At 39.7% G+C, this 26,314-nt stretch overlaps 1 protein-coding gene across 1 annotated transcript in view; it reads right to left on the reverse strand.

Annotated features, from left to right (window-relative positions):
- The window catches only part of LOC149315806 (deoxynucleoside triphosphate triphosphohydrolase SAMHD1-like), a 40,136-nt gene that overhangs the window by 3,512 nt on the left and 10,310 nt on the right, over positions 1–26,314 (reverse strand). The window contains exons 3-15 of the mRNA XM_089514130.1: positions 25,269–25,341; positions 23,916–24,076; positions 22,758–22,873; positions 18,886–18,956; positions 18,132–18,287; positions 16,779–16,879; positions 11,417–11,525; positions 9,952–10,043; positions 7,360–7,475; positions 4,467–4,606; positions 3,492–3,602; positions 3,279–3,383; positions 2,397–2,534 (exon numbers count right to left, since the gene is read on the reverse strand). Of these exons, the coding sequence (XP_089370256.1) occupies positions 2,397–2,534; positions 3,279–3,383; positions 3,492–3,602; positions 4,467–4,606; positions 7,360–7,475; positions 9,952–10,043; positions 11,417–11,525; positions 16,779–16,879; positions 18,132–18,287; positions 18,886–18,956; positions 22,758–22,873; positions 23,916–24,076; positions 25,269–25,341 (1,489 nt within the window). The remainder of the gene's footprint in view (positions 1–2,396; positions 2,535–3,278; positions 3,384–3,491; positions 3,603–4,466; positions 4,607–7,359; positions 7,476–9,951; positions 10,044–11,416; positions 11,526–16,778; positions 16,880–18,131; positions 18,288–18,885; positions 18,957–22,757; positions 22,874–23,915; positions 24,077–25,268; positions 25,342–26,314) is intronic.

The following is a 26,314-nucleotide window of genomic DNA, read 5'->3' on the forward strand; positions in this document are numbered from 1 at the left end:
GAGGTGATATGATAGCCTTGTTTAAATATTTGAAGGGATATCATATTGAGGAGGGAGCAAGCTTGTTTTCTGCTGCTCCAGAGAACAGGACCCAGAACAATGAATGCCAGCAACAGGAGAAGAGATTCCACCACAACATTAGGAGGAACTTCTTGACAGTAAGGGCTGTCCGACAGCGGAACGCACTCCCTCGGAGAGTGGTGGAGTCTTCTTCCTTGGAAGTTTTTAAACAGAAGCTGGATAGCCATGTGTTGGGTATGCTTTGACTGAGAGTTCCTGCATGGCAGGGGGGTTTGACTGGATGGCCCTTGTGGTCTCTTCCAACTCAATGATTTTATGATTCTACAAGCTCACAAATGACCACCTGAAGAACTGCAGTTACAGGTGTGCAACCTGTCTTCCTTTGTGGTCTCTGTGACTCACACAAATAGGAGACTATCAAGCTATTAATCACAGAAGGAGGAAGTGTCGTGCCACCTCAGAAACAGGTACAGTTCTTCAAGAGAGTCAAGTCTAACAGGAAAATAATATGGCTATCCTGAAAGTGGCATCAGCCCTGGACCTTGCATCTGTCCTGCAGTGAGAGATGAAGCTTCACGGCTTTGACTAAGTAGCCGCTTTACACATCCTCCATGGGCACACCCCTCAGAAAGGCTGAGCCACTGCCCTTGTAGAATGGCTGCAAACATGAACTCTTGGCAAGTTAATAAGCCAGGTAAATGGTGGAAAGCACACACTGTGAGAAAAGTTGCTTCAAAACCAACAATCCACTCTTCTTGGAGGTGCAACATACAAAGAATCTCATAAATTCGTGTAATGTTGCAGTCCTCTCCAAATAGAAAGTTAGTGCTCATTTGACATCAAGATGATGAAAGGTCCCGTTCTAAATCCAAGACAGTGTTCTTCATAAACACAGGCAGTGCACTGTCCTGGTTGATATGAAAGGATGAAACCACCTTTGGCAAGAAAAAAATTCCAGTCTGAGGAAAAGATCTCAAAGAAGTGCCATTTGAAGTATCAGTGGATGATTACAAATGACAATGAACTAAGCAATGAGAAGACAGTATGAAAAACAAGAGCGTCTCTGGAATGCATACTAGTGACTACACAGTATGCAGTAGAGAAAGCAGGAGTAGGAGATCTCCTGCGTTGAGCCGTAGGAGAGTCGACTATCTCGCCTTCTGAGGCAGTCTCAACATGAATGACAACCTTGGAGGACTGCTGTAAAGAAGGCTTGGCCTGCAGTTCGAGGGGAGGAGGAGCAATGTACCAAACCCAGAGAAATCTGAACCAATGACTCAGGTTCCCATGCCAAGTAAGGTGGAGGGGTCTGCACAACTTGTGCTGAAACAGATAAAACTACAAAGACAAGACCCTCAGAGAACTTTCTGCATGCAACTTTTTTCTTTTTCCCGTGCCACCTCTTTTTGCATTTGGAGGTCAATATGAAAGCCTCCAGGTCAAGTGAATGTCCTAGTGTTAACAGTATATTAGGTTGGAGTCAGATGGTGGGTGTTCAGAACTCTTTCTTGGCATGTTGGAATGGGCCACAGTATCTTGCAACAACCATGTAACAGCAACCCCAATCAAAGAGCCAGAGGTGGAAGGAATCCAGCAGCTGAAATTCAAGGGCTGAGCAGAAGCCATGAGGCCTTGCCAATGCAAGAGCACCTTAAGTCTTGACAGGTGGTTTTTACAGCCCTGTGGATTAAAAGCCTTGCAATGACCCTCACATTGTGACCCTCACCGAGACACAAGAGGCAACTCAAGAATTTTTGCCCCACAAGAGATGCATTTCTTAAATGAATCAGAAGAAGCCATAGTAGGGTACTGTAAAATTAAATCACAAGGCTGAAACACTAGTTAGACGGTCCGAGGTCAGAGAATTAGTGCGCTGAACAAGCCAATTTGTAAGCCGAAAGAACTGGAAACAGACTAAAGATTTGAGGTCTTGGTATCGGCTGGGGCTTGGTTCCAGAATCCTACATGGATACCAAAACTGTACTGGGCCAAATCAGTATCTGAAAAATGAAGCTGAAAAACAGACCAAGGCAACAAAACACAACAAGAACAGAAGTTCAAAACAGTTCCTACTATGTTGCTGACAGAACAAATAAAAATGGGAACTGCGCTGAGAAGGTGCATAGAGGGTGGCCAGAGTAACCGCCAAAAAGGTTGTAAAGGATAACAGATCTACAAGGTTCTGAAGGATGTGCTGCACAACCGTAGATAATCCATTTGAGTGATCCACACAGACCATTAAGAAGAACTGGAGAATCAGCTAGATAAGCATCTCTATGTAGATAGTTAACATGTTTTACTGTAACTTCCATAATTTAACAGGGAGACAACAGATTCTCAGCATTAAACGTCTGGCTATCTAAAAAAATTCTTACCTGTGGTTTAGTGAAATCCTTGTTTATGCACCACTGAATAAAATGTTTTGTGGCAATACAAATAATTTTTTCATCTGTTTTCTTACAATAAACTCTAATCAGTTGTTCAGCAAATTTTTCTGGTAGAAGTTTTGAAACCTTAAAGAAAGCGAACAGAATTAACACAAATATACAAACACCCCATTGCTTTATCAACATCCTGCCAGAACGAACTTCGATTTCTTATCTTTCCATTTTTTGAAAACAGCCAAATATAACATTTTGAATTGATATAAAAAGTAAAAGCTTTCAGTTATAAGAATGTTGCAGCTTAATGTTGAAGAAATGTTATTTAAAGTAATAATAATAATTTTTATTTACATTTCCCATCTCTCCCTGCGGATCAAGGCGAGATTACAGCAATAAAACAATTCCATATAAAATACAATAGTTAAAACAATAACATTACTATTAATTTACTAAAATAACGGATCATCAACTAACATTCACACTAACATACATACAATCAAATCAGAAGCGGAGTATTTAAGATCTCTTATAAAAGATCAGGTGGGTAGGCCCACCAGAAGAGATCCGTCTTTAGTGCCTTCTCGAAGGTATCTAAGGTGGTGATAAGACAGATCTCCTCCAGCAAGCTTTTCCACAATCTGGGGGCTGCGGCGGTGAATGTTCCGTAAGAAGTTGTTAGCCTGGTTTTTGAGTACTCCAATAGGTTCTTTCCAGATGTTCTGAGTAAGTGTCCAGTCTGTACTGTCAACACTTATACAAGATCATAAAGAAATTGTGTTGATACTAGTGGCATGCCATTACTTAAAGGTTTGCAAATATCCCCAGATCAACTTCTTAAAAGCTATCAAAATAGTCATTCAACATTCTACTTACTTGTTCCTTAGTGATTTTGATTGCTTTAGTAATGTCAGACTTACAGTAGAAACGAACATTATTGACAGGGTTCTTCTCTTTCATTCCATAATCCATATTGATAACCTTCACAGAGGTAAACCAGATACATACTGTAGTTAGGTATACTGCAGGCATGTTGGCAAAGAAAGACTAACACGTTTTTGAAGTGCATTTTAAATAAATCCTATTTACATCAACAATAAAGTCTTCAGCCTTCAATTCAACAGCCTTCAATTCAGCATCTTCAGGGAATTTTGCTGGCTTAGATGCAACTATTTCAGAAGACAGGCTGTCATACTGCTCCTGGAAAAAAATAAAACTTTTACAGTATTCAATTATTGGTGAGAACATTATTTCAGAAAGGGATTAAATGAATTTACAACTATATGCAGAATCATTTTCAAAGTAGTCTACTCTAATACACAAATGTTTATATTGTATTTATTATAACGTGAACTCCAAAAATTAAGATTATCTTTGAAAGCAACTAGGAATAGCATCTTTTTAGTAATGCTATCCTGATTATGAAATACTCTGACCAAGAAGACTTACCTGATATAGTTTTGCACCTTTCTGATTTTATGGATATGGCTGAGTAATTCTATAGTTTTATCAGAGATTGAAAGAGACTTGTTACAGTTAATAATCACCTGTAAATAATTAATTTTCCTGGGGAACAGAGGATACCCTGCTGGTTTTGTGGAAAAAGCAATAATATTGCTTTTCTGTTCCCTCTGATATGTTCATGGTGGGGAGGGGGGAGAATGTGTAAGACAATTAGAATACAATAGCTGACATTCTGTTAGGGGCAAAAGCATGTGTAAGCTTCCCTTATGCATGCATATATCCTCTCTGGGACGCTGTGAAGGTTAGTATTCCCTTCCTCCTTCTATGGCACCCAAAGTCCCCCCTCGAATTACTGTATAGCAGTTGTGGCAAAACTATGGCACACGTGCCACAGGTGGCACTCAGAGCTGTGTGGGCACGTGTGCCATCACCCCAGCACAGAGTTTGTTACTGGAAAGTCAGAGGGACTTGGCACTTCACAATAAATAAGTGGTTTTTGGGTTGGAGTTTGGGCACTCGGTCTCTTAAAGGTTTACCATCACTGCTGTATAGCCTCAGAAGCCACCACCAAACTAAAGGAGCCTGGGAAATAGTGCTTACCTTTGTAATCTCCTTGCCCTCTGGAGGCTGAGTCTGTCCGAGGTATTTATAGAGATCACGCCGTTCTATTTTACGCAAAATCTCCTGTGCATCTTCCAGTTCTGGTTGATCAGAGTGTAGAATCTTTAGAAAAATTTCATCTGCCAGTATTAGAGAAGCAAATAAGAAGTCATCAAAACTAGATGGAAATCTTCTTTTGCATATTAGAAAAAGGTAATAAAATATAAGAACTGGATATTTTTACAAGAGATTCGCATATTTTTTTGAAAAATGTCACACAATTAGCTATCCAAATTAAGTAACAATAAAAGCAGGAAGCCTCATTAACAGAATTCACAGGAGACAGAAAAGAGGCAAGGCAAAGAAGCTTCCAGCTCTACTTTGCCACCTTGACAAGCCACCCCCGAAGTCAGTTTGAAGGTGATGATGCCTCTGAAAAAGACTGCTCCAAGATGAGTTATCTGATCTCCCTACTTTACACTGTGATCCTCAGAAACATGAACCCTTCTCACTGATCAAACCGCTTAATTCTGGGAAATAAAAATTCACATCTATGCGCTTTTGTCAGTTATGGACCAGATTTCTACTCTTCACCATTTGGTATAGAGGCAAGACTTGCCCCCCCTGCAAATCTGTGGGGGCTTTGTCAGAGCTTTTTTGTGTTCATCTTCTGAGTGCAAGATACCAAGTTTACAAAAGGGTGGAGGAATGTTTCAGGTTTCCAATATAGAATACTGTTTTCCTTGAGAGAAATTAGAAAAATTACACACATAGGACAGACACACTTTCTGCAGTCTGTGGGGAACTTTATTTGGGGTGCTTTCATGGGTGGAATAAATGTTTAAATCCAATCCCTAACATTCTAATAAAAGGATTTCTGCAGCATTATTTAAGTGCCTTTTTAAAAAACCAGAAACCTGGTAGATATGCTTCCAAAACTGAAGATAATGATAACGTTGTCCCCATCTTCAAAAAGGGGGGGGGGGGGGGGAAGGATCCCAACAATTATTATCCAGTTAGTCTGACATCAATACCAGGAAAGATTCTGGAGCAGATCATTAAACAGAGAGTCTGTGAACATCTAGAAGGCAATGCCATAATCACAAAAAGTCAACATGGGTTTCAGAGAAACAAGTCATGCCAGACAAATCTGATCTCTTTCTTTGATAAAAATTACCAGCTTGGTAGATGAAGGGAATGCTGTGGATATAGTATATCTTGATTTCAGTAAGGCCTTTGACAAGGTTTCCCATGACATTCTTGCAAACAAGCTTGTAAAATGTGGGCTAGACAAAGGAACTGTTAAATGGATCTGTAATTGGTTGACTGGCCGAACCCAAAGGGTGCTCAACAATGGCTCTTTTTCAGCCGGGAGAAGTGACCAGTGGTGTCCCACAGGGCTCTGTCCTGGGCCCAGTGTTATTCAACATCTTTATCAATGACCTGGATGACAGAATTGGGAGCATACTTATCAAATTTGCAGATGACACCAAATTAGGAGGAATAGCTAATACTCCAGAGGACAGGATCAACATTCAAAATGATCTGAATAGACTAGAAAGCTGGGCCAAAGCTAACAAAATGAAATTCAACACAGAGAAATCTAAGGTATTGCACTTAGGGCGGAAAAATGAAATGCACAGACATAGGATGGGGGACACCTGGCTGAATGAAACTACGTGTGAAAGGGATCTAGGAGTCCAAGTAGACCACAAGTTGAACATGAGTCAACAGTGCGATGCGGCAGCTAAAAAGGCCAATGCAATTTGAGGCTGCATCAATAAAAGTATAGTGTCTAGATCAAGAGAAGTAATAGTGCCACTCTATTCTGCTCTGGTCAGGCCCCACCTGGAATATTGTGTCCAGTTCTGGGCACCACAATTCAAAAAGGACATTGAGAAACTAGAGCGTGTCCAGAGGAGGGCGACTAAAATGGTAAAAGGACTGGAAACCTTGCCCTATGAGGAACGACTCAGGTAGCTGGGGATGTTTAGTCTGGAGAAGAGAAGGTTAAGAGGTGATATGATAGCCCTGTAAACACAACTGTAAACACAATGGGCCCTGAACAGACAGCCCAAAATACAGCTGCTTCAGGCCACTTTGGAAGTGTGCTGTTTAAATGATGCATGCATCCTAAGAGGCTGGAAGCTGCGCAAAAGCCACGGTCCAGTCCTAAGGACTGGAGCGCAGCTTTGGCACAGCTTCTGGCCTCTTAAGATGCATTTGTCATTTAAACAGCACACTTCCAGAGTTTCATGAAGCAGCTTTATTTTGGCCTGTCTGTTTGGGCCTAATGATTACATAAAGCAGTTGCAATTTGCAACAGTGGCAGAAATACCCATACAGACAAAATCACAAATCTTCATGGCATCCAAGGTGTTGCTATTATTACTTTCCAGATCGAAGGTCTGGAAACCTTGCCTTATGAGGAATGACTCAGGGAGCTGGGGATGTTTAGCCTGGAGAAGAGAAGGTTAAGAGGTGATATGATAGCCCTGTTTAAATATTTGAAAGGATGTCATATTGAGGAGGGAGCAAGCTTGTTTTCTGCTGCTCCAGAGAACAGGACCCGGAACAATGGATGCAAGCTCCAGGAAAAGAGATTCCACCTCAACATTAGGAAGAACTTCCTGACAGTAAGGGCTGTTCGACAGTGGAACACACTCCCTTGGAGTGTAGTGGCGTCTCCTTCTTTGGAGGTCTTTAAGCAGAGGCTAGATGACCATCTGCTGGGGATGCTTTGATTTGGATTTCCTGCATGGCAGGGGGTTTGACTGGATGCCCCTTGTGGTCTCTTCCAACTCTATGATTCTATGATTCTATAAACCGCCTCTAGCCTTGATACCCAATGCTAACATTATTGGCCATTAACTTGTATGCCCACAGCCAATACCTGTTAACTTAGTGTATGCTTCCATATCTTCCAGTGCTGTAGACATTTTGTATTCTTTCCCACAAGAACCCTTTATTCTGATATAGGGATCAGCTTTTAAGAAGGCATCGGTAATCCTGTTTTAAAACATAAGAAGCATATGAATATTAATTCCTAATTTCAGTAAACCTCCAAATCAGAATATGAAGGTATTTTTGGGAAAGTTGTATTTACAAATTAAGACTAGAAAGGAGCAATTAAAAAAAACCATAATGCAAATCAAACCATATTTAGTTCACATTAATATTTTCAGCAAAATACATTTTGAGCAATAATTGTGCAGTGTAGGAAATAATTCACCCCAGTCATTAAGACAACAGAAGGGTTCCTACATTAAGACAAAGTAGGGCGTCCTAATTTCATAAGCTAATTGGTTAGCTTAATTAAAACATTCAGGGTAAAAAGCATCTCTGATTAACAGAACAATCCTAACTCAAATATATACTAGCTGAAAAAGATAAATTTCAGGCACTAGTTTCTTCTGCCTGGGAGGGCAGAGAAGGGGCAGGCCAGGGGAGGATCTGAGTTACACCAGAGCAAAATCGTATTCAGAGCAGGGGTGCAGCCATAATGTCTGGATTAATTTAAGCCAGGGTACATGTACATGTTCCTTCAAGTCACCTGTTGACTTACTATGGCCCCATGATTTTCATAGGGTTTTCTTAGGCAAGGAATATTCAGAGGTGGTTTTGCCAGTTCCTTCCTCTGAAATATAGCCTATGGCATCTGGAATTTGTGTGATCATGAAAAGCTTGGAATGCTCTTAAAGACATGGTAGTGCCACTACATTTGATAGTACTGTTAAGAAATATGTATGTAGAAAAAGAAACTATGGTTAGAACAGAATATGGAGAAACAGAATGGTTCATAATTGGAAAAGAGGTCAAGCAAGGCTGCACCCTATCACTCTACTTGTTCAATTTGTATGCAAAAAATATCATATGGAGAGCACGTCTGGACTAGAAGAAGGAGTGAAGACAGGAGAAAGGAACATCAACAACCTTAAGATATGTGGACGACACCATACTACTAGTGCAAAACATCACAGACTTGGAACAATTATTAAGGAACATCAAAGAAGAAAGTGCAAAGGTTTACTGCTGAACACAAAGAAAACAAAAACTACGGCCGTGAAGGAGCTACATAAATTCAACCTAGACAACAAGACAATGAAACAGTAAAAGAGTTCCCATATCTTGGATCAAACATTGATCAGAATGGAGACTGGATCAAGAAATCAGAAGGTGGCATGGGAAGGGCAGCCATGAAAGATCTAGGTAAGATCCTAATGTGTAAAGAGAAAGATATTCCCCATCACCATGTACAGACGTGAGAACTGGGCAGTGAGGATATTCGACAGAAAGAAAATCAACTCATTTGATATGTGGTATTAGAGAAGAGTGCTGACAGCCAAAAACAAAAACAACAAACAAAAACCCTGGATAGCCAAAAACAAACAAATAAAGAGTCCATGAACAGATTAAACATGAATTTTCCCCAGAAGCAAAAGTGATGAAACTAAAGCTGTCATACTTTGGCCACATCATAAGAGGGTACAACTCGCTAGAAAAGGCGATAATGCTAGGGAAAGTGGAAGGAAGTAGAAAGAGAGGAAGACCACAAATCAGATGGATGGATTTAATTAGGGAGACCTACAGGACCTAAGCAGAGCAGTGGAATAGAGGGGCTTCGAGATGTCTCCTCCACAGGGCTGCCTTGAGATGGGGCCAACTCAAGGGCAGTTAAAAATTCCCATTCATGTACTAACCAGAGCTGACCCTAATCCTGTTTCCAAGATCAGATGCAATCTATGCCTCAAAATTTCAAAATCCCAAGGATGGGTGGGGTTTGGCTTCCACGTTACTTCAGCTAGTTTACTACTGACTCAACTGACCCTTGGCCTTCTTGGTCAGTTAATAATGCACTCCAAACAGGCAATACTTATTGTTGTTGTTGTTGTTGTCATTATAAATTTTTATAAAATCTGCAAGCTATAAGCACAATTGAAGAAAAGGCATACACCCTGCCAATGTAAAGGATAATGACTGAGCAACTATATAGATATATTACTATACACTTAACACTTAAAAACAAATCGTGCTTCTACTTAAAAACTATTGGTTTAGTTTACTAGTCAGATATGAGCCTTTAGAGGAGCCTGAAAGGCTGGCCTGGGGGTGGAGTCAGGTTGTAACGCCCAGATTTTATCAGGGAGACCTACTGACTCCACTCCCAGGATGCCATGATGCCACTCCACACGATGTGCAGCATCATGGCGCACTTCCAGCGCTGTGTCCAGATGACACAGCGCCAAAGGAACGCCATATAGATGTGCCACCGCAGCCATGCCACCCTTTCGAGAGCGCAAAAAGGAAGTGCCTTTTTGTGGCTTTTTGTGCCCTCAAAAAACTGGATCGTTGCTGCAGCGTGAGGTTGCTGCGGCCCCGATCCAACTAGGAAAGGGGGGCGGTCTGTAGAGCCCCTTAATCAACTAGTTAAAACCAATATTATTAATTGAATATTAGGGCTTTTTAATCAATAACACATACGTACATGGTTTCAATGATGTTCCCAACTTTGTGTTGATAGGCTCTGCGGTGCAGGCAATTCCGTGTGTGGAACATGTCATAAAGATTGCCAACCTCCTAAAGTCCAAGATAAAAACTGGCTTTAAATTTATCTATTACAGTATTTTAAGATTATAAACACAAGGAAAAAATTGCAGCAGATATCTGCATCTCCATCACAATACCTGGACAATAAACTCTTTTGATCTTTTAATTCATATATCAGAGATGCATGACAAATGTTCTACCATAAATGCTTATGTCTGCTGAGGAGGGGGATGATAACAGTAATCTGAAAACAATTTGAATGGCATTAAAGATACACTAAGAACATTTTATATGACTAGAAGACACTGCTACCATCCAACACCATCAAATATCAAGAGCCTTTAGAGCAAAATCCTATTCCTATCTTCTCAGGTGTAATACCCCATTCAGTTCACCAGTCCTACTTCCAAGTAAGTGAGTTCTTTAAATAAAATGTTTTTGTTACTAAACAACTATAAATTCATTTTAAAATCTCCTGGACAAAAAAAAAGCACCCCTTAATCTTTTCAATGATTTTAGACATAAATAATACAAAAATAATTTTAAAAATAGAACTCTTTAATGAATGAAAATGTTCCAGAACATTGGAAGTACATTTCTTGGAAATTCCATGCGGTTCTTTAGTAAATGCTCATGTTTCCTTATGTTTCACATATCATCCTTACATTTTAGCACCACTATGAGGCCAAATCATGTATTTCTCTTCAAATAGATCCATCCAAATGTAGCATTTAAACCATGTTTTCCAGCACTCTGCCACCTATCTTCTTTTAGCTTCTGGACAGGACTGTGTTGGTCTGTTACAGCAAAGACAACATCTCTATGGTATTTTGAAGACAATTCATTAAAGGGTAAGCTTTTGAGAACTACAGCCCACTTCATCAGATTCATGGAATGTCATCCTGATTTGTCAGATATATATGAGTGTAGGGACAAAAATGCTAGCAGTGAGGTCACTGGGGGGGGGGGGCAGATGCAAGAAAGACAGATGGTAATAATTATGTTAAAGTGTGTGGAATGCAAAATAACTATAGTAACTGATAAATCTGTTGATAAGTCTGTTTATACAGATAAAACCCCATGATCTTGATTCAAGCCAAGGCTGACAGAATTTACTGAATTTATAGCAACTGCTGGCAGATAGTAGGATATTTGTTGCTGTGTGCCTTCAAGTCATTGAGAGTGTATGATTTGCCCAAGGTCACATCTTTTACAAAAGCTGGGCCCAGTCTGGATTCAGATTTAGGCCCCAGCTTCTCTGAAGACATTGGTTCAAATCCCACTCCTGCAACCATGTTTCAAAAGTGGGGGCAGCCTGTTGTTCCCCAGATCTATCCAATGTAAGAAAGATAGACAGACTACAACACTCACTGAAATTCTCTTCTTTCCTCATGGTTTCTTACCTTGTCACGTGTACAAATATGCTTCTTATTTTTCACTTGACAAACTCGAGCAAATTTAATGAACCGCTCATAATCAAAATTATTCTGAATTCCAAGATGATGACAGTCCCTAAATGAAATCCAGAAAGAGATGACTAAGAGTATTCAATTATGAATTTGTTGAACTGAATTTTAAAAAAATTATTAGGAATATACGAAAGTTTCACTTTTATAACATTAAAAAACATACATTCAAATGCCATTTAGTGGTTTTACTGGAAAGATTACTTGTCTATTGGGGGGGGGGGAGGGAGTAACCAAACAAATAGTTATCATACTACAGTGAACATAGACGAGGGCATTTTTTCATGTTTCCTAAATGTATGCACATTTGCATGTAGTTGTTCACTGTTTTGAGGCACAAAAGGCTGTTTGACAGTGGAACACACTCCCTCGGAGTGTAGTGGAGTCTCCTTCCTTAGAGGTCTTTAAACAGAGGCTGGATGGACATCTGTTGGGGATGCTTTGAGATTTCCTGCATGGCAGGGGGGTTAGAATGGATGGCCTTTGTGGTCTCTTCCAACTCTACGATTATATGATTCTAACACACAATTGTTAAGGAGGGGAAGGTACCTGGGATTTTATATCTTCTGTATTTTTAACTTTGTTAGCCACCCCAATTGTTCTCAGAGGGGCGGGATACAAATAAATTTTATTATTATTATTATTACAATTGCAGTGCTTCACAATCTTCAGGATTTGAACTGCTTTTGACTTCAACTTCCATATTCCCTGAGCACTAGCTATGCTGGCTGGAGTTTCTGGGAAATGAAGTCTAAAATAATGACTGAGAGTTCTAAACATCTGGAGGGATGTCATGGAGAAAGTTTGTTTTCTGCTGCTCCAGAGACTAGAATCCAAACTGTAGAGATTCCACTTAAACATTAGGAAAAACCTTTTACTGTAAGAGCTGTTCAATTGTGGAAAAGATTGCCTTGGAGGGTGGTGGAGTCCCCTTCTTTGAAGGTTTTTAAACAGAGGTTGGATGGGCATCTTTTGTGAGTGCTTGAGTGCACAACTGAACAGCAGGAGATTGGACTAAACGGCACGGTCCCTTCCAATTCTATGATCTTATAAAACTTGGAAGATCAGTGGTTGATAACTACTGCTCCACTGAAAATTCCTTCAAAATCACGACTATTAAAGTACTACTAATATTCTCTCACAGGCAGTGTCACATTTATTCTGAAATTACTGGGCACAGGATACAGACTATTTGTCCCCCTATCTGCACTGCAGAAATAATCCAGTTTGACACTGCTATAACTGCTATGGCTCAATGCTATGGAATTCTGGGATTATTATTATTATTATTATTATTATTAACCTTTATTTATGAAGCGCTGTAAATTTACACAGCGCTGTACATGCAATCTTTTTAGTTAGACGGTTCCCTGCCCTCGGGCTTACAATCTAAAAAGACATGACACAGAAGGAGAAGGGAGTGGTGGCGGGAAAGGGTAAGAGGTCCAGCAGTTCCTCTCTACCTCCGAGGCCTGGACCAAGGCAGATGGACTGGAGGGAGGGCTTGGCTTCAAAATGGAAGGTTAATCATTTTCCAGGGAAAATACATACTCTCAAGTAGGATAATACATATACAACACATAGCAATACAGGAAATGGATCGATAAACAGGCAACAAAAGAACATCAGATAGTAAGCGACAATTATGCAATGCCTGGGAAGGCTTCTCTGAACAGGATGGTTTTCAACTCCGTTTTGAAGCTGGTTAAAGAAGTGATGGCTCTTGCTTGTGGGGGAAGAAGGTTCCAGGAGTGAGGGGCAGCAAGTGAAAAGGGGCGAATCCGGGATGGGGCAGAGGAAATCCTGGGCTGAGACAGGAACCCTTGACTACCAGAACGGAGGGCCCTGGTGGGAAGGTGAGGAGAAAGAAGGTCTGATAAGTAAGGAGGGGCCAGTCCATGGAGGGCTTTGAATGTCGACAGCAGGAGCTTATACTGAATGCGGAAAGGGAGAGGGAGCCAGTGAAGGGATGCCAACACAGGAGAGATGTGGTCAGAGCGGTGGGTGGAAGTGATAATGCGTGCAGCTGAATGCTGGACAGAGATTAAAGGACGGAGGTGAGAAAGAGGAAGCCCAGCCAGGAGGACGTTACAGTAATCCAGTCGTGAGATCACTAGGGCATGGACCAGGATCTTGGCAGTAGAGGCAGAGAGATATCGTCAGATTTTGGCAATACTGTACAAAAAGAATCTACAAGCCTTGGCTGTGGTCTGGATCTGAGGGATACACGACAGAGAAGAGTCAAAGATAAAACCAAGACTGCGGGCTTGCTGGACTGGTTGAATGGAAATGTTGTCCACAGAGACAGAAAATGAGTGTTGAAGGGTGGGCTTAGGAGGAAAGACAAGAAGCTCCGTCTTGGACATGTTGAGCTTCAAACGCCGATGGCGCATCCACTGTGAGACAGCTGTAAGGCAAGACGAGACTTGCTGTTCAAGCCTTGGAGAAAGGTCAGGGGCAGAAAGATACAGCTGGGTGTCATCGGCATACAGATGGTAGGAAAAGCCAAAAGAGCTGATGAGTTTTCCTAAGGACAGTGTGTAGAGAGAAAACAGAAGGGGACCCAGAACAGAGCTCTGGGGAACTCCAACAGATAAGGGAACAGGAGAAGAAGTCTGACCACCTGCAACTACTGCAAAAGATCTGCCAGACAAGTAAGATCTAAACCAGTCGACAACAGAGTCTGAGAACCCAAGGTCAGAGAGTATGTCAATTAGGAGACAGTGATCAACAGTGTCGAAGGCTGCAGACAAATCGAGAAGAATGAGAACAGAGTAAAGGCCATTAGCCTTGGCCTGTAAAAGGTTATTCGAGATCTTAGTGAGAGCTGTCTCTGTGGAATGCCTTGGGTGGAAACCAGACTGAAAGGGATCAAGGATGGAGTATGGTTTGTTGTGGGCACCAGAGCTCTCAGACACAGAAAACTAAATAAAGTGGGAGCTCGATATCCATAGAGGATCCATTTTGGACCCACCCCACAGATACTAAAATCCACAAGACCTCAGGTCCTGTTGTCCCCAATGACAGCATGCCATGTGGTCATGCTGCCATTGGGGACAATTGGGGGCTTGCCATCCACAGATGCTGAAATAAGGAGGCCCCACTGTATCTCACAAAACTACAATTCCCAGCATTGAGCTATGGCAGTGAAAGTGGTATAGGATTATTTCTGCAGTGCGGATGCAGCCTGTAACTACAGCAGTCTCCCACAGGATGGGAAAATAAACTACAGTGCACCACTCCATATGTGGGCGCACAATACATGGCTTCCTGATTACGTGGAAGCCGCATCGCCCACAGCACACACACACCACCGCAAGCCCCATTACATTGAATGGGGCTCGAGCTTACATGGGATTTGCCTTATGCAAGGGGGTCCAGAACGGATCCGCCGCGAAAGACAAGGCTCCACTGTACAAGAATATGAAAGTTCATTTTATTAAAATTGTCAGAACTAGCGACAATCCTCCCTGGACTCAGTCAATTAGGTTTCTGAGGGTTAGCAGAAAACTTTTATTGAGATGTCAGAAAGGTCCATTTAGTAAGATCTCTTCAGCCAGAAATGAAAACCCAGCACCCATGCATCAAATAAAAGCAGTTGAAAAATGCTAACTCCACCACCCAGAATTGGCAGGTGCATAGGTCTCAAAACAGTATTTCTTCAAATGTTTTCACCTTCTTTTCTCCCTAAAGAATTGGAGCCTGGTTGTGTAAATGGTAACTGACCTTCAAAAGCCTCCACAGTGAAAGATAAATACTCCTACACATTCCTTTACAAGGCATCCAGCAGACCCAATCTTGCAGGGCAACCATAAGTGCTCCAGTGGTTTGATCTTGATTTTTTAAAATATATATATATATATTGTTAAGTTTTTTGTTTTATTTGAGAGCCACTTTGGGGCCCCTTTTGGGAGAAAGACAGCACAGAAAGTAAATAGACAAATAAATAAAATAGAGATCTGAAGACTCTGTGGTTCTCCAAATCTTGATGAATTATGTCATCCCTCCCATCATCCCTCACTGTTGACAATGCAGACTAGAGTTGATAAAAAGGAAAATGTTACAATATCTCAAGGGCTATGTGTTCTCCAGTCTTGGAATAGATAATCTGCCTCCCCCAAAAGCATTTGGATTTGTATAATCTTAGTCACCAGCACTCTCTCAAAGTTCTTGCCCAAGAAGCAGATATTACCAACTAGTGACCTATTAAAATCTTCTGTGACAAAAGAATATAGCCAGCCCCCTGTATTGGCAGGGCTTCCATTACAAGTCCCATTATTAGTAATGGATGCACAATATTTGTGTGTCTCCATTGGCATAGCTGTGTACATGTGCTGCCATTAAGAATAGTGGGATGGGGGCACCCATGGATGCTCCAATCTGCGTATGGCTAGCCCACCAATATGAAGGGCCAACTGTAATTCTTAAGGAATGGATACATGACTGCTTCTTTCAAAGTAGCAGGCAGTACACCTTCCTTGGAGGCACTAACTAGTATTGTATCTATCTCAATATCTCCACTACCATCTAGCTGTTAAAAGGCAAGATGTTTCAAGAATACAAGTGGAGAAAAAATAATAATACAGATGATCAGCCACACCCATTTACACACCCTGCCACATCCTCACACCGTATTAACTAAAATCAATACTCAACTTTCTCAAAAACAGTATGAAGTGCAGCATGGATATGAACCATTTTAATCTCAAAATGTCTGGCAAACTTGCCACAGCAGACCTCAAAGGTTCACACACATGCAATGTGGCATGTGTTAGTGTTTTTCCAGACATCACAACATATACTGTTCTGAAAAGATTGAAAGCTTCTCATTTTGTCATCATCAAAAACTATATATTTTAAAGTCAATTAAAAATCCTATATGCAACATTTTAGTTGAAACATATAGTAAACTCATTTTATCTTATACGAGTTGTTATATAACATATGTGAAACAATCCTAGATCCTCCCTTTTTGTCCCTCTCCCATATGTAACTAGCACAAATATTTTGAAATATTTTAATCTAGCTTTTTTACACATTAAGCAATATTAATCAGTGAAAAATAATCCATAATGTATTTATCCTTACTGCTTTTCAAGTTCTTTTACTTGTACAGTGCCATGTACAGTGATGGGGCTATATAAATAAATAATAGTGATTATGATGATATCATCTGTATTGAACCACTAATTAAAAACTTCAATTAAAAAGACATTTGCAAGTAAAGTACTAGTAATTAATTATTTATCTATATGAAGATACTTCCAAATACTTTAAATGAACATCACAATTTCTATACCTGGCAAAGTAATCCCATTTATCAACATCAATGCCACTTCTTTTGTTAGCCACTATCTCATAGAGAAAACTTTTTTCCGCAGTTCGCCCTTGGTAAGACCACTGGATAAGGAAAAGAAAAAAAGATCAAGTAAATACTGCATTAAAAAACAAATCAATCCACTGTAAGTACAAACTGGTATTGAAGGAGGGTTTCTAAGAAATGAAGCTTGGTGTATACTGAAAGAGATTCCTTTTTACTGCCAATAATGTGATCATGAGAAATAAAATAGTGTTGGAGACAAGGATTGGGATAAACTTTCCCCTAGAAATCTGGATTAAAAATCACACACCATTTCCTCTTTCAAAGGATGACCTATTGTTCTACTATTTGCATGAAACTTTTGGTTTGTAATCCAAAAGGTTTTCTTTCTGCTAAAGCAAGATTTGACTGGGGCCACAGAGTGCATTATTCCTACCTGGATCTAAAGAAAGGAAATATTTCAATGCATCCTTCTGCCTTTTACTCCCTAACAATTATAGCAGCTGAGATCAAAGTAGTAGATCAGTGTGATTGTACTTGGATTTCTGTTACACTTTGGTGTAATCCTGTATACATTTACCTGAGGGCAACCTCAATAGTACTTAACATCCAAGTAGAGATCTGTAGGCTTGTTTTTTGAGTATGAACCTGCTCAAACCATTGGGCCATATACTCTGAAAACAGTGCCCCAAGGTCTCAGGCAGAACTCTTCCAACCCCACTAACTTGCAACCTTAATTGGAAATTAGAGAATAGAGTTTAATACCTTATTTATGCAAAGATTATGCTTTGCTTCTGAACTTCCATTGACTTTGTACATCCAGATTCCTTTTTAATCACAGACAACCTAACAAGGGGATGAAAGTTCTACCCTATGCATTAAGATTTTAAAAATATGTCCAATACATTCAAATGAGTAATTGTTATTGTGTGGCTTCAAATCATTTCCAGCTTGTGGCAACCCCAAGACCATACGATTATGTGGTTTTCTTGGCAAGATTTGTTCAGAGGGTGTTTGATTTTGCCTTCCTCTGGATCTAAGAGAGTATGACCTGCTGAGTGTTTCCATGGGTGGGCGAAACTTCGAACCATGGTCACCAGAGTCTTAGTCCAATGCTCAAACCACTATACCATGCTGGCTCTCACAAAATCAGCAATATTCCACAAGAAAAAAACCTTTCATGCACATCTCATCTTTTCTCGAGAGACTTCTCTCCTTAAACTAGAGAGAGGGAGAAAGAGAGAGAGAGAGACAGACAGACAGACAGACGTGACATTCCACTAAACCTGAACAACACTTAATAAACATGCAGAGATGGAAAATGAGACTCACAGAAGAGTCATCTTTTTTTGGCTCAATGGGTCCTGCTATCTGTTCTTTGATAAAGTCTATATCTTCATTCAGCTGGAGACCATAATATTCCATGTCAGGCCTTAGATTGTTGGAAGTGATTAAGTGCTCAAACATCTGAACAGAAGCTTTTTCATGCTACGGAGAAGGGAAGTTAATTATTAAGCAAAACATATGCAGTCAACAAAAACATTATAATTAAATGCACGAATAAAATGACTTCCTTAACACTTCATAGAAAGCAATAATGGCTTAATATGCACAAACAATGCATAACAACACACAGTTTTCTTGTTACCACCTTGCTCAAGCAATTAAACAAGATCTAGGAAGCTGTACCTAACCAGAACATGCCAATACATAATCAGTGTAACTGTAATATCTCACTCTCAAACAGGCTGTAATTTGTAAGTCAGAAATTTTGGCCTAAATTCAACTGCTAGTCCCAATTAGAGGAAACCCAATGAACCAATGAAATGTATAGCAGTGTTGACTTGCTATTGATCAATTGATTCAAATAGTCTACTTTAGCTGGGGCTAGGAACTCCATGATTCTATTGCTCCCCCATACTTTGAAATGAACAAATCATTCACTCTGCAGGATCCCTACATATTTCAAGTCTTAAAATATCATTAGCTGACACACATAATTAATATATTTAAGAACAACACAATGTATGTAATTATTAATGAAATGGGGATAGTTTGCCTATTACTCTGCATGTAATACACATACCTTCCATGGGTATCCTGGGCGAGCAAGTGGGATGAATCTTCCATCAAACATATGTGAGAATGGTCCATGACCTAAAAGTGAGAACAATGTAGTGTAAGAGCAGTAGAGATATGACAGAGGTATATACACACATTTGTCATGCTTATTAATTTTTGAGTCCTTCTCAATCAACAATTTCAAAACTACAGCAACCAAAAGCTAAACCTTTGAGTAGGCTGTCATTTGCTTTCTTTTGAAATAATGAAAAATAGTAGGTCCAACAAATTTCAGCTAAAAATACAGCAACAATGAAGTATCATGAAGAGGATATACAGTATTTAAGCCAAAATTCCAATCAAACATCTGTTGGATTATCAGTGTATTTTACAATATGTAAGTCTATGTAAGACAGGAATGGCCCTTAGCTGAGCATCTCAAACACAACCACTGAAAATTTTATTCCCACCAATCTCAGTTGAGAACACAACAAGCAACATAACCAATGTTCCAAGTAGTCTCATTCATACTAAAGGCTATAATCCTATAAGTATTCTAGCCAAGAACTTTGAAGTTTAAAACCAGCACTTACAAAGTTGAGAAGGGAAACAAATTTGAACCAATTAAAATGTCAGTGTGCTGGTATTCTATGATAAAAAAAATATGGCCCTATGGTCAGCAGAATAAACTACTGCTCTTTTTTCCTATCAATTCCTTCTTTATTAAGCTTTTGAAATGTACAAAGTTGCTACTCCAGCAACAGTAATCCAGCTGGAGTTTTAAAATAGCATCATGAAAAACAGTTTCCATATCTTCAGCTGAGGCCCTTCTTCAAGTTCTTTATCAGAGGTATGGCATAAGTCAGGATCATAGATCCTGTCATGCTTGTTAGCCAGAGATTTTGTACATGTTATGCTACACAAGTGGCAATGATGGGTGGAGAGACTGTTTATCCTTCTTGAAGTTGACTAATGAGCAGATGAGAGGGAAGAAAGAATGTGTTTTGAACTGTCAAGGTCAATTTGGTGGGAATGCTTGGTACAAAGGAGTAGTCCTGGGAATAGGAATATTTTGGCTTGAAAACCAATTGGGGGGTGGGGAGGCAAGCACATAAAAATATTTGAAGGGCTATGTGCTTTCGATATACCTTGTAACTGAATTTGCCTCAGTCTTAATATATGGAATAAAGAATTTCTAAAACAAACAAACAAAAAAATAACCAATCCAGTTGGATGTAACTAATACTGTGAATCTGTGGCAAGATCTGTTGTTTTCAGGTAAGGGTGCAATTGGTACATCTAAACCGGGCAACTTTAAAGGGTAAGGATGACACAGCGAGTGACCAGGGAGTGGATTTTGAAGAGCCAGTGCCCTCCTCCCCCAAAAACCTTTTTGCTTCTCAAAAACACACCCCTTCTCAAGGCCAAAAATGACTTCCAAGCCTGCAGTGAGCTTAATTCTGCCACACTTCTGAATCTTCAAGTTCAAAAATGGGGAAGAGGCTTTTTCCTTAAAAAACTCAGGAAGAGGTCCTCAAAAGTGCCTTTGATACTAAACTTAGTCTACTCCTAGTCTAAATGGAGCAAAAGCATTGGCATAGGTGCCAACCGTGTATTTTGAAGAAGAATTGCTGAGCTATGAACCTACCTATTCCTTATGTGAGGCTTCTATTCCTTGATTATTTTATTCAAAACAGACTGTACACTTACTTCCAGATCAGCTCTTGCACCTTCTCTCCTCCACACACTTTGGAGAGATACCATGCTAGAACAACTTCATGATATTAATCTGTCAGGGTTCTCCATGACATTCTTGCAAACAAGCTAGTGAAATGTGGGCTAGACAACATAACTGTTATGGATTTGTAATTGGTTGACTGGCCGAACCCAAAGGGTGCTCAACAATTGCTCCTTTTCATCCTGGAGAGAAGTGACCAGTGGGGTCCCACAGGGCTCTGTCCTGGGCCCAGTGCTATTCAACATCTTTATCAATGACTTGGAGGACAAAATTGGGGGCATACTTATCAAATTTGCAGATGACACCAAATTAGGAGGAGCAGCTAATACCCCAGAGGAAAGGATCAAAATTCAAAATGACCTTAATAGATTAGAGAGCTGGACTAAAGCTAACAAAATGAATTTCAACACGGAGAAATGTAAGGTATTGCACTTAGGGCAGTAAAATGAAAAGCACAGATATAGGATAGGCGACACCTGGCTGAATGAGACTACATGTGAAAGGGATGTGGGAGTCCAAGTAGACCACAAATTGAACATGAGTCAACAGTGTGATGCGGCAGCTAACAAGGCCAATGCGATTTTAGGCTGCATCAATAGAAGCATAGTGTCTAGATCAAGGGAAGTAATAGTGCCACTCTATTCTGCTCTGGTCAGGCCCCACCTGGAATACTGTGCCCAGTTCTGGGCTCCACAATTTAAAATGGATGTTGAGAAACTGGAGCATGTCCAAAGGAGTGCAACTAAAATGGTGAAGGGTCTAGAAACCATGCCCTATGAGAAACAACTTAGAGAGCTGGTGTCAGGCTCCCAATTGCAGCCCCCCATCTTGCAACAAGAGACTGTACTTTGAAAAAGAACAGCTTTATTGAAGAAAGAGATACATACAACAGAAGTGACTTGTTTTGTCAGGAATGAAAGTAAGCATGAACATATTGTTTTTATAACCCCATAAAGCAATCCCATCCCAACAAGCAATAAAGCAAACTAATTGGATAACTCTTTCCCATGCAGTGATGAATTTCCTCCCAGGCGATGTAATGTCCTTCAGTCTTGGCAAAACTCTCAAAACAATTAAGCTCTCACACAGCATTATCTCCCTACTGCACCTGTGACCTTGACTAATAAACCTTAAGCCACAATAGGACTAATTTATATTAAACCTTAACAGCCTATGCATAGTTAAGCATAACTGGAAACCCCATCATCCCACAACCCAACATAATAGCATATTAAAATATAGTGAACATATTAGCATAACATCATATAAGCAACATTATAACATCAATAAGCACTCTATGGTTCAGTTATCCCTCCCATCACAGAGACCAGTCTCCAGCCCTTTGAAGATGAAGCCTCTGCTGGCAGGGTAACTCCCTCCACATTCCAACCTTAACAAGCAAGCACATATTTTAACAGCCAGTCTATCTCTTTCTAGTACTTTCTATTAACCCATTATGAAATCTAACATTAAACCAACTACTAACTTAATCTAAAAATATTCTAACAAAACCCTAAATCTATAACCCTCATAACAGGAACCCCCCTGAATGAATAAATGAATGAAGGGGATTCCTGACAGCTGGGGATACTTAGCCTGGAGAATAGAAGGTTAAGAGGTGTTATGATAGTCCTGTTTAAATACTTGAAGGGATGTCATATTGAGGAGGGAGCTAACTTGTTTTCTGCTGCTCCAGAGACTAGGACCCAGAGCAATGGATGTCAACTACAAGAAAAGAGATTCCACCTCAACATTAGAAGGAACTTCGTGACAGTAAGGGCTATTCGACAGTGGAACAAACTCCCTCGGAGTGTAGTGGAGTCTCCTTTCTTAGAGGTCTTTAAACAGAGGCTGGATGGCCATCTGTCGGGGACGCTTTGATTTAGATTTTCTGCATGGCAGGGGGTTGGACTGGATGGCCCTTGCAGCCTCTTCCAACTCTATGATTTCAAATGGGAACGTGGACATGCACAAGCAACAACACTTTTTTAGTACATTAAAATCTACTTTCAGTTTTAGCTTATCTTTCTACTATAAATTAAGTCAGAAATTACTGACCAGAGTACACAAGTGTATTTTTCAAAATATTTTAGAATCAGATGGCATAATTATTTTCATGTTGCATATGATTCTGTTAGGATATTTGAAAAGAATCTTACCCAAATCATGACAGAGACCAGCAATCTGAACACACAAAATATCCCTGTGGTTAATATCCAGCTCGGGCTGTCGCTCTTGCAATGCCCGAACCAAACGGCCTGCCAGATGGCTAACTCTGTATGTAGCAACGGAAAAAAAGGTTTCATTTTTGTATTACTTTAATTTTTGTTTACAAACAAAACACAGATTTGACAGTTGGTACAACTGTGAAATGTCACCAGGGTAACTCAACCCCAATTATAAACCCAGTGTAGATGTTATTTACCAATGAGATGTTGACTGTTTCAATAATCAATATCACTCTCCATTCAAACATAAAATGAAATTGAAACAAATACCAATTTCCTTTCTTCAGAAAGAAGAAACACTATACGTCCATTCTCAGCCGTATTACATGTCACGTTGTTTAGAACCAGTTTGTCTTTAGACCATCAGAAATAAGAGGGGTTTGTTTTCTTTCTAACTCCCTTTCATTCATTCTTATATACTCTTCAAAGACACACATAGGCACTGTCCTGAAGAGGGTCTCCCTATATAAGACCTACAATCCTTTTAGTAGCAATTCATACAAAGTGAACTGCATTGTACCTTAAATGAAAGACAGCATCCGCACTGCAGAAATGATGTAGTTTGATAGCACTTTAACTGTCATGGCTCAGTGCTATGGAATTCTGGGATCTGTAGTTCTTTGGGATAACCTTCTCTGACAGAGAGCTCTGCTGCCGCAACAAAATACAAATCCCAGGATTCCATAGTATTGTGCCACAGCCGTTAAAAGTGTTGTCTAACTGCATGTTTTCTGCATTGCAGATGTAGCCGAAGACAGAAAAGAAGGCTATGAGAATGGTGCTTTCTTCTATGATGCAGGCGGGGGGGGGGGGGTATACATTTCGGTAAAATTTTATACTCTGTGAACCTCCATCTAGTCAAAACATTTAACACAAAAACAGGATAGGACAACATTTCGAGAACGGAATATTGGAATAGAAAAATGGTCTCTATCCATATATGCTACTATAGAATTTGTGATATTGCATTCACTGATGTTCACAGGTAAATGTGAACAGTCTTCAGTAGAGAGCAGTGGCAAAGTATTCAGCTCAATAATAACAACAACAACAACAACAACAACAACAACAACAAGAAGATATCTTTACCCAAGGGAATGTTCAAAACGGTTGTGTGAAGCTCCTGGGAAAACATAGTAAGTTCCACCCAACTGTTTAATGTGTCGGAGGCGCTGAAACTGAGGCGTGTCAATTATTTTAACAAGAAGAGGATGCATTTCAATGTGACCATGGATAGGGTCGTTAAATACCTGGAAAAAAAATTTTAAAAATTAAAAAATTATATAACAGGTGGACTATGAAAACAAGAGAAACAAACATGTTATATTAGGAAAAATGAACTTCTGAACCAAGAATACTGTATGGTTTCTTTTTCTGTTTCATAGTAAAACAAATACTGTAAGGTAATCACAGATGACTAAAAAATGTATGACAGCCCATAAAGCTTTTTCATAATTTAGCCAGCTGACAATTTAACTGAGATCAACATGGCACACTGAGACTGTGAGAAAAGATTTGGACTAGTTTCCAGAATCCCCAGGCAACATGTCATGGTAATTAGGCAATTCTAAATCATAGAACAGTTAACAAGCAAAGGACACTATTTTCTCATTTCTATTCTCGTTCCATTCTTAAATATGTGAGACTACAGAAAGAATGCTCTACCACCATCAGTCTTATTTTTATAAAACTACATCTAGATTTGCCCTTCTATCAAAGACTAGAGATCTTTCCATTCAAAGAAGCCAAAATCCAACTGATTCTCCCATTGGACAATTTCCAACCATTAATCAATATATTTCGATAGTTCTTTACCCATCCCCTCTTCTACCACAAATGGCAGCTACTCTTGCCTGAGGAAGAACAGCCAGAAAGGGATAGAAGTATGATTTTAAAATCATTAAGTATACAAGAGTTTTGTATCTCAAATGTCATCACTAATAACAAAAATTACCATATATAGTCAACTATAAGCTGACCTCATGCATAAGTCGATGGCAGGTTTTGGGGCCAAAAATATGGTTTTTGCTATGACCCATGGATAAGTCAAGGATAAAACTTAAGGGCATGTAACACAGGATCTAAACAATGAAGCAAAGGGGAAAATGCCAAAGAACCTACAAAATTCCAGCTGGCATAACTGTTTCTGCTCACCCTAAAGGCTGGAAGGATGAGAGAGTAGAGGGGACCACTGCTTCAATGACAAGTTATGCTCTTGCCTTTATCAGGGAATTGTTCCTTTTAAAAAAATAAAAATTAAATTATAGTACTTACTTTGACCCAGTTTTCTGACTCAAATTTCGACTTATACTTGAGTATATACAGTAGTAATGTAGGCACTATCTTTATACTAGCAGTTTGCGGGGTGGGGGTAGGTATCTCTTTTAGTCTCACAGATAAAAGGCAAAATTTATTTTCAGCTGAAACAAGTACTTCTCTCACCTTCATTATAACAGCATGACTTTGTGCCAGTTTGTGCAGACAATTCAGAATCTTTACTCTCACATCCATCTTTCTGAAAATTATCAAGCATCACACTGGGTTAAATTCAACAAGTTAACAAGAAACTTGACATTAAATCTATATTAACTGCAGTACTACGAACATTTTTACAGCAGTTTTCACTTATTAAATATTTTCACAAGAGCCGGAAACTACTCGTTTTTTATAAACTGCAGCACGTCCAGAGCAGTAGGCATTGCAGCATCATAAAATACTGTGTCACATATGAATTTTCATATTCACTCTAATGACAATATTAAAGTTATATCATTCTTCTCCTCTATAAACAGGGCTGAATGTATAAATTTACCTCTACTAGAATTACTTAATGTATTACTGATTATTGTATTTATATTTTTACTCATTCATTTTATATTATTTTTATTTAACCTTTTATATAGAGTTCTTAGACAGAGTGTTATACAAATTTTGTTGTATTGTCTATTGTATTGTACTCATATTCTTAAAGATTTTATTTAATCTTTTACCTGTATATAGAGTTTTTATATAGAGTTCTATTTCACTTTGTGGTATTCTGACATGGCCCTTTGGCTAGTCAATAAACACTGACTGATTGCTTGATTGATTAGGACTGAATGCTTGCCACTCTGGGAGAAAAGCAAATGGGTATATACTCTATATTCATGCATTGACAACAACTGCCATATATACTGTACTCGACTACAACTTGAGAAATTTCAGTCTAAAACACCTAAGTTGACTTATCCATGGGTCAGTGCTGGAATAGACATCAAGGCTGGCCTGCCTAACTCAGAGAAGGAAGCCAAGGCTTCCAAAAAGGCCCTAGAGTCCATCTCTACATACTTCAAGGTGGAATGTTTTGTAGGCTGCTTTTCAACAATCCGTTCTCTTCCCCCACAACCCCAGTGACCCTCTATGGAGCAATAGCTATGGAAGGTTTTTCAGAAACCTCCAGGGAGCTTACGCTAGTGGGAGGGGGGGAGCATGGAAGCAGATGGTTGAAA

Source organism: Sceloporus occidentalis, unplaced genomic scaffold, assembly GCF_023333645.1.
Source record: "Sceloporus occidentalis isolate IW3139 unplaced genomic scaffold, rSceOcc1.0.p SCAF_3, whole genome shotgun sequence".
Lineage (NCBI taxonomy): Eukaryota > Metazoa > Chordata > Lepidosauria > Squamata > Phrynosomatidae > Sceloporus > Sceloporus occidentalis.